The 14,442-nt window shown below is 27.0% G+C and overlaps 2 protein-coding genes across 2 annotated transcripts; one reads left to right on the forward strand and one right to left on the reverse strand.

Moving 5' to 3' along the window:
• Positions 1-1,672: 1,672 nt before the first annotated feature.
• Positions 1,673-11,099, reverse strand: LOC112770723 (4-hydroxy-tetrahydrodipicolinate synthase, chloroplastic). Its single transcript, XM_025815104.3, has 5 exons — positions 11,023-11,099; positions 10,772-10,821; positions 4,587-4,689; positions 2,980-3,060; positions 1,673-2,765 (listed from the first exon to the last, which is right to left on the reverse strand). Exons 1-5 carry the CDS (start codon positions 11,088-11,090, stop codon positions 1,838-1,840), a joined length of 1,230 nt encoding a protein of 409 aa, XP_025670889.2. The 5' UTR covers positions 11,091-11,099; the 3' UTR covers positions 1,673-1,837.
• A 1,065-nt stretch (positions 11,100-12,164) lies between these two features.
• On the forward strand, positions 12,165-14,411 carry LOC112770598 (amino acid permease 5-like). The gene is made up of 3 exons (XM_025814930.3): positions 12,165-12,243; positions 13,092-13,225; positions 13,776-14,411. The coding sequence occupies exons 1-3, from the start codon at positions 12,165-12,167 to the stop codon at positions 14,409-14,411; spliced, it is 849 nt and encodes a 282-aa protein (XP_025670715.2).
• Positions 14,412-14,442: the final 31 nt, after the last annotated feature.

Raw genomic sequence — 14,442 nt, forward strand, 5'->3', positions numbered from 1 at the left:
CCGCTGTTGGTTCGGTTCGGTTCGGTTCGGTTGTCCAGAAAGCAGCCAACCGAATGGTTGATATTAACGTTCAACCGATCAGGTCGGTTCGGTTGGTTTTCGGTCCAAAACCGAACCAAACCGAACCGATTACACCCCTAATTAAATGCATGAAACAGGATTAGGATTGCTAATTTCTTTTGTGACTTTCATTGTTTTTTCCCCCTTGTTTTGCTGCTGTTGTTGTTATGCTGCTGTTTTGTAATGGTTGTTGCTGAATGCTAAAAATGAAAATCAAATCAAATGCTGGTTGTTGCTGAATGAGTAGGGTAGCTACCTGCCAATGCCATATATAAATAAACTGATGAATGATGATGATGGTAGTGGAAGGAGAGTCAAAGTGTATAGGTAGTTGGTGATATGTTATGCTTTCTTATTCAATGACTATTTGTTATGTTGATACCTCAACTTGGAAACAACACCAGATCCCGTTTATGGCTTGCTCAGCAAGAAGAATCTGTTGCTAACAGAGCTCTCTTACAACAGATGAACGCAACGCTGCCTAAGATTAAACCGAAAAGGTCATCTTGCAAGGTTCAGGTTCATGTTCAGTTAGCATAATACCACCGAATGATCAACATTTTCTAATTGAACTAGCTTAACATTTTTTTGAAATTGATAATCCTTTGTCTCCTGACATTTCTAAATTGGAATCTGAGGTGTTAAGTTATCCTGTTAACCCTCAAAGTCAAAATTTAATATTTAGATTTTTTTTTTTACTATTTAACTTTTGAATTTGTATTTTGATAATATCATGTGAATTTAGTTGATGATTTTTTGTGTAGTGTTTTAAATTTGGAAGATATTTTAGGATGTTTATTTATAATTTATTTATTATTTTATTCTAAAACGATTTTTTCGGTTGAATCACCAGTTAAACCGGTTGGACTAGTAAACCAATGAACTAGTGACTAGAGCAATTTGATGATCGGTCTGGTTTTCAGAACCTTGCATTTCATCGTAGATTTTTTTTGTACAAACACTTTTTCGTGGGTCTGCGCTCAATTAGTAATTTAAAAAGTACCAATTTACAACCGTTTTTTGTTACAAGGCAACCAACTGTTTTTTATTCATTTGGCAATTTTGCATTCGGAGCTCAAAACGAGGACAACACCCCTCGTCTACTACCACAAAAGAGCAATATGGGACAATTCGTTTATACATACAGGAGATTGTAATATTATAACTTTTCTAATAAAATAAAAAATAAACAAATAATACTTAGTGTTAGTTTCTTCAAGTACTAACTAATAAAAGGTTTTTAATTTATTTTAATTTAATATATTTTATTTATATGTCGATTCTGTGTATGTCACTTGTTAAAAGTGGAAAGCATGATCCCTCTCTCTGAATTCTAGCATTGAGAATAATCCCTCAGTGTTGGCCCAAGATTCACTCTGTTAATCTGTTTCTGCTATTCATTTCAATGCTTCATTACTTTGATGGCCCAACTACTCCTATCTTTGTTTGATGCTCTGAATATGCAATTATGTCATTTTGGTTTTGTCTGCTATAAGTGTTTGGCAATATATAAAGCAAGGTTCATGAATCATGACCCCCAAAAAAAAAAGGAAATCAAGGTCCATTTTATCATGTAAGTAGCATGAACCAGTTAACACTCAACAGCAACAAATAGCTACTGAAAGAAACACCAACTTGTATTATTATTGGTTTATTTTAACTGACTCTATTGTACATTAATTGGTTTAAAACTTTGGCATAATCTGGAAAAGGATACAAAACTCAACTAAGAGCAACTGAAAATGCAAACTACAACAAAGTAAGGTAACAGAATAAACTAATATCGACCAACTAAGATAAAATCATCATCATCAAGAACCTGAACATCTTTGTCTCCAACAAAATGCTCTCGGCCAATTTGCTTCACCAAGTTCACAAACTCAATCCTTTTCTCCGCAGGGAGAGGCACGTACGGCAGCCTGAAAACCGGTCTGACAACCCCGAGTTGGGCAAGAGCTGTGTTCAAACCGATCGGGTTTGGCTCCTGGAAAAGCCAGTCCATCAGAGGAAGGAGCTTTGAATTCAATGTTGGATTCTTCCCTGCAAACACGATGTCTCGCATCAAACCAGGAACAAGGTTGCTGGTGACGGATATCACTCCGGTGGCACCATAGCCCCATCTAGCATCATGGCATTGATCGTCGTTGCCACTCCACACAACAATCCCATCAGCCGTGTACTGTTTGATCCGATCGTTTCCAACACACTCCTTGACACCGGCCAAGCTAGCACTTTGAGCCAAGGTTTGAATCACATGAGGAGGAATATCTTGACCAGTCCTCGAAGGAACATTATATATGATCGTAGGGCTCATGGAAATCACGCTTTCGAAGTGAGAAATCATACCGTCCAAGGAGGTTTTGCCGTAGTAAGGGTTTATATGAAGGGCAGCATGCATTCCAACTGCAAAACCCTGCTCACTGGTACGGATTGCTTCCCTCGTGGAGTTACTTCCGGTGTTACCAACAACCTTGATTTTACTGCCAAAACAATTGACCGTGTGCCCGATAAGCATGAAGTGTTCATCCCAGCTCATTAGTTGGCCTTCACCAGTTGTGCCACCAACAATAATACCTTCTACACCGTTTTCAATTTGCTTGTTCACCAAATCATCATAGGCTTCTAGATCAAATCGGCCATCAGGTAGGTACGGAGTTTTGAGCGCAGTTATCAATCTCAGACACTTTATGTCCTCAGTTGATGTCCTGTACATACAGTACATGTAAAATACTTATTGTGAAGATCAGACACAGAATATTGTTTAAAGATACTTATGTTAGTTAGATTAAAAATATCAAGTCCAGCATAATACATAAATAAAATAACCTGCAAATGAAAACCCAATGTTAAAGTATAGAATTTAACAAGAGAATGATTCTATTTGGAACAGCACATTGACAATTCATTAGTCAAACACACCTATTTTTCACCTCAAAGCTGCGCATTGGGAGATGCAAATTGGGTATGATAGCTGCCTGTGGAGGCTTCCAGTTTGAGCTCCTGGTTCATACAAATAAACATTAAAATTTAAAATAATCAATGAATCGACATTTGGATCAATGACATCATGGCAAGAAAACTTGGTACTGTCTCGTTGCAATTGGCACCAACCACCAGTCTAATAATTCTGAAATGGAAAACATACATACAGGGGTGCTGACCAAGGTTCACAAAATCCTTAGTTCTATTTGACTTTAGCCCTTTTAAAACTCTATCTACACACCCCATTTTTTTGCTGGTTGCCAATCACCTTTTGCAAATAAATAATTGCATAAAGGACACTGACAGAACAATATTGCAAACAAGAAACAAAGACATCATTTTACATAAACATGCCTTCATCTTAACAACAAATTAAGGAGTTTCACCTAAGAAAACAGAGGTAGCTGGATGAATGCACATGATTCACCAAATAAATAATTTTTACTTGTTTTATAGCAAGTAAAAGGCATTCTTGATCATAAAACTGGGAAATGGCAACCAAGTAATGACAAAATGCTAAATCCAAACAATAAGACAAAGACAAAAAGACTCGGAACATAAGATAATCATAAATCTTCTAAACTCATTTAGCTCCATACACTGTTTAATTTTTCATTTGGCTACAATGTTAGGATTGGCTTTAGCTAAATTCTGAAAAGAAACAAGTATCCAAAAACAAAATATGGTGTTTCTAAAAGTGAATAAGTTGAAGGAGATAAAATGTTCAATACACAAATTCACCAAGGAGTTCGTTTGATTTGAAAAACGAAAAATGCAAATTACTAATCATGTATGACTTAATGCTTGTTTGGGTGAACTTCTAAGAAAATATTTTTTTGAGTTATCTTTTTGTAAAAGATCTTATAAAAAAGTAAAATTAATTTTATGTTTGAATATCTCATGCAAAAAAAGATCTTTTTATTTATCAATTATGTTTTGGTATAACAATATAAAAGCATTTTTTTGTTTATTTATTACATGAAAAATATCTTTTTTTTTAAGGAAAAAATATCTTTTAAAAAAATATGTAAATTACAGCTTTTCAAAAAAAATATCTTTTTCTGATTTTTCTAGTACTTTTGCTTTTACTACTAGAAATTTGCCAAACACGTTAAAAAATAAAAAAAAAATCTTTTTTCATTAAAAAAAAATCAAACAAGCACTTACAACTACAGTCCTATAGATACATTAAATAAATATAAATACTCAATATATAAGATAATCCATCGACCATGACAAACCCCACTATAGTAACAGTATCTATTAATCAATCGACATGAGCATTAAGTAAAAGACAGATACTCAAATTGCTCCAATATGAGATATTTAAATTTATCTTTTTTTCCCTATCAACTTAGTCCCTTACGTCATACATATAAAACCGCCAAATAACTAAAGAAGTAAAGATCAAGTGAACATTGAAATGAGAACTAGAATAAGCAACACATGTATGAGTGACAAACACAAGATACAAAAAAAAATGATATTTTTATAAAAGAAATGACATATTAAGCAAATAAAAGATCGATATTTTTTATTATAACCTCTTGTTACTGGCGTTGGTGGCATTGTTGGAGCGAAAAACAGCAAAACCAGAAGCAGTGAAGCACGCACTGCTACTATAGCTCTTCAGCATCGCCGCCATCACTATTCAACGAAAAAAGTGACGAATATTACGACCGGTCAATGAGAAAATCCGATAATGAGAATGAGATACGACTCGAAATAGATAAAGAGAAGAGAAAGAGGGATAGGAAGGGTTGAGTTTCTTAGATGATAATAAAGGTGGTGATGGTGGTGATGGTGGTAGAAGGGGAGGAGTGGGTTAGGGTAAGAGGAGAAGGAGAAGGGAAGAGGAGAGTGGTAGGGGAAGTTAAGGTACTTTCTGCACTGTGCGCATACACTACCGTGAACATAGTATTTAAGCTGTGAATTTTGTCTTTTTTTTTTTTAACTAAAATAAATTAAACAGAGAAAAACAAAACAAACAAAATAAGGAACTGCTTAAATAGGGAGACAGTCCCATTTAAAACTATTCTTAAATTCTTCCCAAGGTGAAAGAAGCTCCACATACGAAAGTTACAACTTCATCGCCATCTTTGCCATAGTATCTGCTACCCTGTTTGCATCTCTTATAATCAAACGAAAGTCAACACGCCAATACCAATGCATGATATCTTTTATTTTGAGAACCAATGAATCACTAAATCCAAAACCATCTTGTGTAACAAGATTAAATGCTTTCACACAATCCGTCTCACAAATAACATCTAGTTAACCCACATCCCAAGAGATATCATCTCTAAATAGCAAATAATTCTCTTTAAATTTTGTCTTGATTATGTTACAGTAGTTTATAAACATTTTTTTCTTCTTTAAATTAGTGCTGACACTTATAATTTTTATGTGAATATGAAAAAATTATAAATATTATTAAAATTAAAGTTATATTTTTTATATTTTAATAATATTTTTTAAAATATCGTAATAATCACTACTAGAATGATTTTATTTAAAATGTGAATATATGTTATATTAAATAGTTTAATTAAATATATTAAATTATTTTTTTTAAATAATTATTTTTATAAAAATACAATTTTATTAGAATGTTACGTAGTTAAATTTTTTTAAATATTTTTAAATAAATCAATACACATTTAAAATACATACTAAATAAAATTTAAAATTTAAAATTTAAAATTTTTATTTTAATTTTAATATTTTTTAATTACTAATAAATTATAATTTAAATACACATCTAAAAATTAAATTAAATAAAATTTGAAATTTTAATTTTAAAATTAATAAAGACTTTAAAATAAAAAATATTAATGCTCAAATAAATAATAAAAATTTTAATTAATACTATAACAAGCTATGTTAGATATATTTTTATTGAATAAGATCTAAAAAACTTAACTTAATTATTCATTTTAATAATTTAAAAAACGTTAATGTTCAAATAAATAATAAAAAATTTAATTAATAATTAAGAAAATAAAAAATATTAGATATGTTTTTATCAAATAAGATATAAAAAATTAATTTTATTTTTAACGTTTAAATTTAAATTTAAATTTAAATTTTATATTTATGATTTTAATGTATTTCAAAAATATTTTGTATATAACTTAATAATTTTAGATGTGTTATAACTGAAAAAAGATACAATTTTTATGAACATACATTTTAATCATTTTAAAAATATTAATGTTCAAATAAGTAATAAAAAATTCAACTGATAATAAAAAATAAGAAATATTAGATGCATTTTTATCGAATAAAATATTAAAAAATAATTTTATTTTTAACGTTTAAATTTAAATTTTAGATTTATAATTTTTTATGTGTTTCTAAAATATTTTATATATAACTTAATAATTTTAAATGTATTATAATTAAAAAATAATAATTTTTATGAATACATTTTAATAATTTTAAAAACGTTAATGTTCAAATATATAAGTAACGAAAAAATTTAACTAATAATAAAAAAAATATTAGATGCATTTTTATCTAAACAGTATATAAGAGTACATAAAAATACACAAACAACAAGCATGACTTTTTCAATATGATCAGCGTCAATGACAATTATTATTATTATCTCAAAAAATACAAAGATACATAAGAATATATTTTATATTTCTCTAAAATATTGAGACACAAATTTCTAATTTGAGACACTAATTTTTTTTTACAATTTTTTGTCCTGTCTAACTTAACAAACACAAACTTTTTATGTTTATGTATTCTTATGTACCTATGGATATGTCTTATTTATGTTGAACAACCAAATACAGCCTTTAAGGTTTGCTTCACTCATATCTCTTAACTTCTTAACACAATTTCACTAAATCACCATTCCAATTTCTTTTGATATAAATCGAAAATGTTAAAAGATAAAATTGAATAAATTAAAAACATTAGGAATAAAATTAAATAAAATTAAATGTTATGAATATTTTTAAAAAATATCATAAATATTAAAAACAAAAAGTATATGTTGCTTTTTATTATTATTATTAAATCTATAAAAGAAGTTTTGATTTATTAAGTAGATTTAGTTTTGGATGGTTATAAATAACATCAACAAAGCTTTTATACCACAAACAAAATTAACTATATAGATAAAACAAATCTATTAAATTTTATGATATATTATATTTATAGTATTAATTTTTAAAGATAGATTTTTTATTATTTTATATATAATATTTTTGGGTCATTTTTTTTATTTTTCACCACATATTTATCTTTTATCTTATCTGCTGTCTTAGTTAGATATTCTACTGATTTTCACCTCATATATCTAAATTAATTGAGATAAAATTTTATGATCTTTTCAACAATAAACACTCCTTATCTTAAATGATTGACACAATTAATTCTAAATTGATTGTCTATATAAACAATTTTGGTGGAAGATATTTAAGTATTTTTTGTATAAACATTCAAAAAATCTAAAAGTACGATTTAATTCAACTAAAATAATTGACGTTGAATTTACCTAAATTTTAATATCTTTTAAATTGTTGAGTCAATAATTAATTTTGTACTTTATGATGACAAATATAATTAACTATTTCCTATTATAACTAATCATTGTGATACACATTATAAGAATTAATCAAAGATGATATCAACGATCAAGTCAAATTAGAAAAAAATATGCACAATTAAGACAACAAAAATACACTCCAAAATCATATCATATTCATAAGGAGTTACTCTATTCGAACTTGAAGAACAAAAAAGAAAAGATCTTTTCCTTGATGCCAAAGACATAAGTATAATTGGTGCAATGACTAGTTTTGTGAAAAACAAAATTATATCAATCTTAAAGAAGAATATATCAATCTCTATATAAGAAGAACAAAGACAAGAAAAAAGGCAATAATTGAAATAAAATATGATTTGATATACAAGTTTATTCCTTTATCATATTAAGTGTGTTTTTATTCTTTTGTGTCTAGAGTTAAAGATCAATTTAAAAGATAAAAAAAAAAAGGCAAAAAGAGGAGTTGATACAAAAATCGAAATTCAATCATTATTTGAGTGTTTGTATTTAAAAGTGTGTCAGTTAGAATATACTTAGTTATCATTAATTAGGTTGGGTTAATACCTAAGTGATTTATTAAGTTTGAAATAGTTTAAGTGGTTTATAAAAGTGTGAGTCTCTTAGCATTAGTAATTATAATTCAATTTGATTATAGTAAAAATGTTACCGTTATTGTGGTTGAGATTAGAAATAAGTCATCATAGCCGAACTAAAATATATCAAAGCGTCATTATTCTCCTATTCTCTTTTTTTTTCCTGTTTTAATTTTATTCTGCACTTACAAAATAAAATGAGAAATTATTTTCTAAACCAGATTTTTGTATAGTAGTTTATTTATTCAAATTTAAAAACTGTTTTTTAATTCAATCTTCTCTTCTCAACTCATTTGAAAATTTTTGTAAATAAAAATAAAAAAATAAAATTAATATGATTAATCCAATAATGCAACCAAATTAATTAGTGAGAGATGGCAAACACCGATCAGATAAAATTAAACTTCTTATATTTTTATTACAAACCAATCTTATTCAATATTTAAGATTCTAAAAAGTGATTAAATAATAATTTCGTAACACCATTACTCTATATTAAAAACTTTGGCTCAAACTTAACATGTGTTGATGAGTAGAACCAATAATGCTGTCCACAAATACCACGACAACTGTGTCCCCATGATTAAAAAAAAAGTCTATTGTATGAATTTCTTCTTTAAATTTGCAATCACATGTATGAATATATGTAGAAGCTAGAAATTAAAGTATCCTGTTTGAAAATACGCAAAGTGAAAAAGAGTTTATTTTGAGATCAATAACTTAGAGAACGTACTGGCTGCTTTTTGCTTGCATAATAAATTTACTTTGGGTAACCAAATCATTCTGTTACAAATATAATCTTCTACACATCGGTTTATTAGTTTTTTGGAACACGCAGTTTTATGAGATGACATCAAAATTTCTATAATGAAAAAAGTAAAGATAATTCACCGTTGATAGCAATGATCTTTTTTTTGTATGGTTAAATACAAATTCAATCGAAGAGAGATAAAAAGACACAACCCATAAATGCTACCAATTTCTTTCAACATTGTCATTAATAATTTGGCAACTCCAAAATTGTTTTTATAAAAACAAAACATACAAGCATATCATAAAATATCTAATTAACAAAAGATTTTTAATCAAGATCCCACATGCAACAGCTACGTTAACACCACATTAATCACTTACTATTTACTCTAATTTGCCTACCACGTGTTGTTGTTTATTATTGACAGCAACGATTCTAATAGCGTGAAAATTGGTAAAAAAAAAATATGATATATTAGGAATGTATAGGAGCCTTGATTAAGAATTTTTTTGTTAATTTGATGTTTCATAATATGGTTGTATACTTATATGTTTTGTTTTCATACTTTATTATTTTTATAAAAACAATTTTGGGATTGCTAATTTTTTTATTGCAATAATGAAGGAGATTGATGGCTTTTATTGGTTGTTTTTTTCTTCTTTTTTAATCAAACTTGTATTTAACATAAAAAAATTATTGTTGTCAATTGTAAAATTATCTTCATGACTTTTAAATTGCAAAGAACAGATAAATTAATAATCTTATAAATACTTTTTATTTATTGTATAATTGATTTTGAACTCATAGTAAGTTACGAAATTTTGACTTATTAAAAAATTAAATATCATCAAAGATGCACATAATTAATTATGCAATTTTTTATGCCAATCGAAATATACACTCAGAATTGATGAAGCCAATTGATTAATAGCGGTCTTTGATTGAGCAATAAAAAAAGACTAATTGTCTTTTTCTTCTTTTCACTATTACTATTATTGGAGGTAAAGATAAAAATAGATCAAGTTTTGTTTTTAATAGGTCTGGCATGTTATATAATTAATTGGTCTGAGTTTGACTTGTAGTTTATTAAGACTTTATTTAAAGTATTAAGCCTAACTTGTTTTTAGTTTGATCTAGTTTAAAGTCTGTTAAAAAGTCTGACAATTTTTTTATAAAAATATTTATATGTAATATGTCATATTTAATATTTATAATAAAATATAATAAATTTAAAATATCTCATAATTTTATTAATAATAAAAAATTATTTATATATTTAATTATGTGTTAACAGGCCCATGTAGGCCTGACAAACTAATAAGACTAATTAATAAATTTGAGCTTAATCTATTAATATATTTAGACTTTAAAAAAAATCTGACTCTGTTTTTATTTTACAATAAACCAGATCAAGCCAAATTAAACACAGGTCAGATTACAAGTTCTTAACAAGTCGCCTAATCTTTTTTCACCCCTAATTGGAGGCCATCTTTTTGTTTTTCGAATTCTTGTTGTTTACATTGATGAGAGACATATAATTGATTAATAGCAGTCATTGATTCAGGAATGAAGAGACATCTTGTGAGTCATCTTGTGGCCGGACCTGGTTTATCATTTTTAGTACTTTTTGTTTTTTCATCTTTTGATTTTTTATTATAATTTATTATAATATTAATTATTAATTTTATTAAAAAAATAAATAATTAATTATACATAATAATAAAATTATAAATAATAAAATTTTACAGTTTAAAATAATACTAAATAAAAAAATACTATTTATTTTACCGTCATAAGTAATAAGAGAAGCCTTCTTACCCGAAAGCTCCATGGCCAAAAATCCGAGGAAAAGCGCGCTGAGCTTCATTCTTTAATTTGGTTCAGAACAGAGAAAAAAGGGGAAATAAAAAATAAAACCGGAAATAAAATCAATATGAGAAAATTATATGTAGACCATATAACTTTTATTAATTCATTAATTAATAACAAGATATTATAACACACATATATTTATATGAACCTCAACTTTTTAACATGTTAGATCGGTATGACAGTATTTTGATCCAAACCTCCATTTTCTGAAGAGGATAAATAACAACTTGTTCCAGTTCCACCACAAAGAGTTCTGCAGGACCATAAAGTCATGGCAGCTGTTTTAAATTAATGCAACCAATTTTAATTTAGGGTATGTATAATTATTATATGCTAAGAGAAATTAGTGGCACATTCTTAATACCTCTGCATTGGATGTTCTTTCCTATGGTCTCACTTGGCTTCAACTTTTTTAAAGAGCCATTTCCATTTGCATCTACTTCTAGACCTGTCATTTTTACTTTTCTTTCTTAAAAGAAGATGATTTTCTTCAATTTAATTTCTTTTGTGTCCCAAAAAAAAAAGATAGTTAAATAAATAGATGAATGTTAGCCTTCTTTATTACTGTGTAGTTTGGAAGTAGAAGCAGATGGACAGATTCAATTAACAACATGACACACATATATATAAAGGACAGGTTTCACAACTAATCATCAGTGATTTCGTTTTTTTCTTTTTTTTTTAATAAAAAAGTAAATTTTTATAAAATTGTGATTAGGAGTAATGAAGGTGAAGGATAGGTAGAAGACAAATTAAGTTAATGAGAAGTTAGTTGAAATTAGTTTTAGCTTAGTTGGCATCATAAATATTGTACGGAAAAAGTTTGGTAACCAAAATATTTCAGCCATAATTAGCCAAAACTTTTCATAATTCACTTCATTTATATCATTTAATATCAGTTTTATTTTTTATCCCACTCTCTTATCATTCTACTTATCACCGTTCTTATCAAATCTACTTATTAATTATATTAATTATAAAATCATATCAGTTTTTATTAGGCATTATTGTAATCAATAATTAATATTCCTTTTTATAATTTGATTTATATATATAAAAATACAATAAAGATTAATAATTATATTTAAAAACGATAATTATAATATCAATTACATTAAATAATTACAATTGATTCTTTGTCCGTTATGGTATTTATCATCAATTATTGGAGATATGAAACATGAAACTTATCCTATGTTAATTCAATCATATTCATTCAAAAATCACAAGAACAACACCATTGCAAGCACAATAGTGTATCAACTAAGAAATTTTACATGAAATTATTGTTATCATTATAATTTGTATGGTAATTGATTTCGACCTTAATACAGTACCTATGGTAGAAGGTGCTTTTATGGCAATTGATTTCGACCTTAATATAGTATCTATGGTAGAAGGTGCTTTGATGAGGTATGGTAATAGCCTGGATTATTTTTTATGTATTTTTTAACACTTTAATTATATGCGTAACATTTTTTATCATTATTTGTTTGCTATTTATGTCTAAAAAAGTAAATTTTTTTATTATTTTTGTTATATTTTTTAATTTTTAAAAATAATTTTATGAAAATAGAAGCATTTAAAATTATTTTCGTAACATGTGAATGATATACTTTTACCTTTGATTTATTTTTATATCTTTTTTTCAAATTTTTATTTGTAGTATTCTTAATTATATCATTGGATCTCTTATTAGTAAAAAACCTAATTTAATTTTTATAAAGACTAAAAACTGAAAAACCAATAATTATTTTAGAAGAATGTTTTGTATACCATTTTATATATGTTTCAAATGTTTACCTTCAAATGTATACCTTCAATTGAACAGAGTTTTTTAACAATAAGAATTATTAAAACAGACTTTGAAATAAGATGAAAGACGAATTTTTAGCAGATTATATAATTATATATGTTAAAAAAGAGAATACTTTAAATTTTATTTTAGATGATAAATTGATAATTTTAGTTATATAAAATATCACAAAATAAATTTAAAATTACTAAAATCCTAAAATATATAGTTAAATGTTAATTTCTATATAATATAATTATTAATTTTGACTTATATACTATAAATTATATTTTATTAATTTTTTATTATGTTATATTTTAATTTATTTTATATTTACTTTGCCTCCTTTTTGTATAAAATTTTTGAATGCATCACTGGTTATGATAATAATAGAAGATAAAAAGTAATTTATGATCTGAAAACATTTGATAATTGTTGCCTAATATTTTGTTTGTTTGGATCTTAAAACAGAAAACCGTGGTTTCAAGGGTACCATAGCAGGAGCTGAAGCAGAAACACACGCCAAAAAAGTGTGGGCAATATTTCAAGCTCTTGGCAACATAGCCTTTGCATATTCCTTTTCTGATATTCTCATTGAAATTCAGGTATACCCTTTTTTTCTATATACTAATCATTAGTTTTAAAATAAATGCGGCTCCATTAATACATTGGAAAAAAAATGTATTTAAACACAAGAAAAAATATAAGGAAGCAATATAGAAATCAACTAAATAAATGTATGTATTTAAATACAACTGTATTCTAAATATATTAGTTATACAAAAAAATTAGTTTTGGTGTAGAATTTAGATCATTTAAAATAAAGAGATTAGTAAAATACTAAAATAATAAAGTGAAGAGTTAATTACTATTTAATTTATAACTCTCATTATATGTGAGTCTTACTTTATTATTTTATCGTTTTTTTTATTTTGGATAAATTTAATCCGTTTCTATATAAATACATGTATTGTTTAATTTATTTTATATTTCAATATATATTTTATATGAATAACTAGTTTTTTTTATACATCTAATATGATTGTTATTCAATATACTAACTTGGTTAAAAGATTTAATTTTAAAAAATAATAAAAAAACTTTTTTTTCTCACATGTAAATTAATGAGTATATAATAATACACTGACTAAACAGGATACCATAAAATCTCCATTGGAAGTAAGAACCATGAAGAGGGCTACAAATTTAAGTATTGCAACCACCACAACATTCTATGTTCTTTGTGGGTGCATAGGATATGGTGCATTTGGAAATTCAACACCAGGAAACTTACTCACAGCGTTTGATAAACCATTCTGGCTTGTTGATATTGCAAATTTAGCATTAATTATTCAACTGGTGGGAGCATACCAAGTTTATTCTCAACCCCTCTTTGCATTTGTTGAAGAACGGACAACTAAAAAATGGGAAATAATTGGAAAAGAATACAAAGTTCAAATCCCATTTTTACCCTCATACAACCTAAATATATTTAGAATAATTTGGAGATCATTGTATGTTGTGGTAAGCACTCTTATAGCTATGTTGATTCCGTTCTTTAATGACATATTAGGAGTGATTGGGGCATTAGGGTTTTGGCCCTTATCAGTTTATTTTCCAGTGGAAATGTATATCAAACAGAAAAAGATCCCAAAATGGAGTGGGAGTTGGATTCTTTTGCAAAGTTTGAGTATGTTCTGTCTCCTGGTAACATTTGCTGCACTTGTTGGGTCTATAGTTGGTGTCTTATTGGACCTTAAGACATATAAACCATTCAGTGCAAGCTTGTAGCCCAAATCTGTTGTCCAACATTCTATATTAA

Source organism: Arachis hypogaea, chromosome 18, assembly GCF_003086295.3.
Source record: "Arachis hypogaea cultivar Tifrunner chromosome 18, arahy.Tifrunner.gnm2.J5K5, whole genome shotgun sequence".
In the NCBI taxonomy this organism is placed as follows: Eukaryota; Viridiplantae; Streptophyta; class Magnoliopsida; order Fabales; family Fabaceae; genus Arachis; species Arachis hypogaea.

What these genes read in the sequence shown, in the direction of transcription:
- LOC112770723 (XM_025815104.3), bottom strand. Translation starts at nt 11,090, where the DNA reads ATGGTCCTGCAGAACTCTTTGTGGTGGAACTGGAACAAGTTGTTATTT. An exon ending in TTTGGCCATGGAGCTTTCGG is followed by an intron (nt 4,690 to 10,771) that starts GTAAGAAGGCTT and finishes TTCGTTGAATAG; the next exon opens with TGATGGCGGCGATGCTGAAG. An exon ending in AGCTTTGAGGTGAAAAATAG is followed by an intron (nt 2,766 to 2,979) that starts GTGTGTTTGACT and finishes CTGTATGTACAG; the next exon opens with GACATCAACTGAGGACATAA.
- LOC112770598 (XM_025814930.3), top strand. Translation starts at nt 12,165, where the DNA reads ATGGTAGAAGGTGCTTTTATGGCAATTGATTTCGACCTTAATATAGTA. An exon ending in AGGTGCTTTGATGAGGTATG is followed by an intron (nt 12,244 to 13,091) that starts GTAATAGCCTGG and finishes ATCTTAAAACAG; the next exon opens with AAAACCGTGGTTTCAAGGGT. An exon ending in ATATTCTCATTGAAATTCAG is followed by an intron (nt 13,226 to 13,775) that starts GTATACCCTTTT and finishes CTGACTAAACAG; the next exon opens with GATACCATAAAATCTCCATT.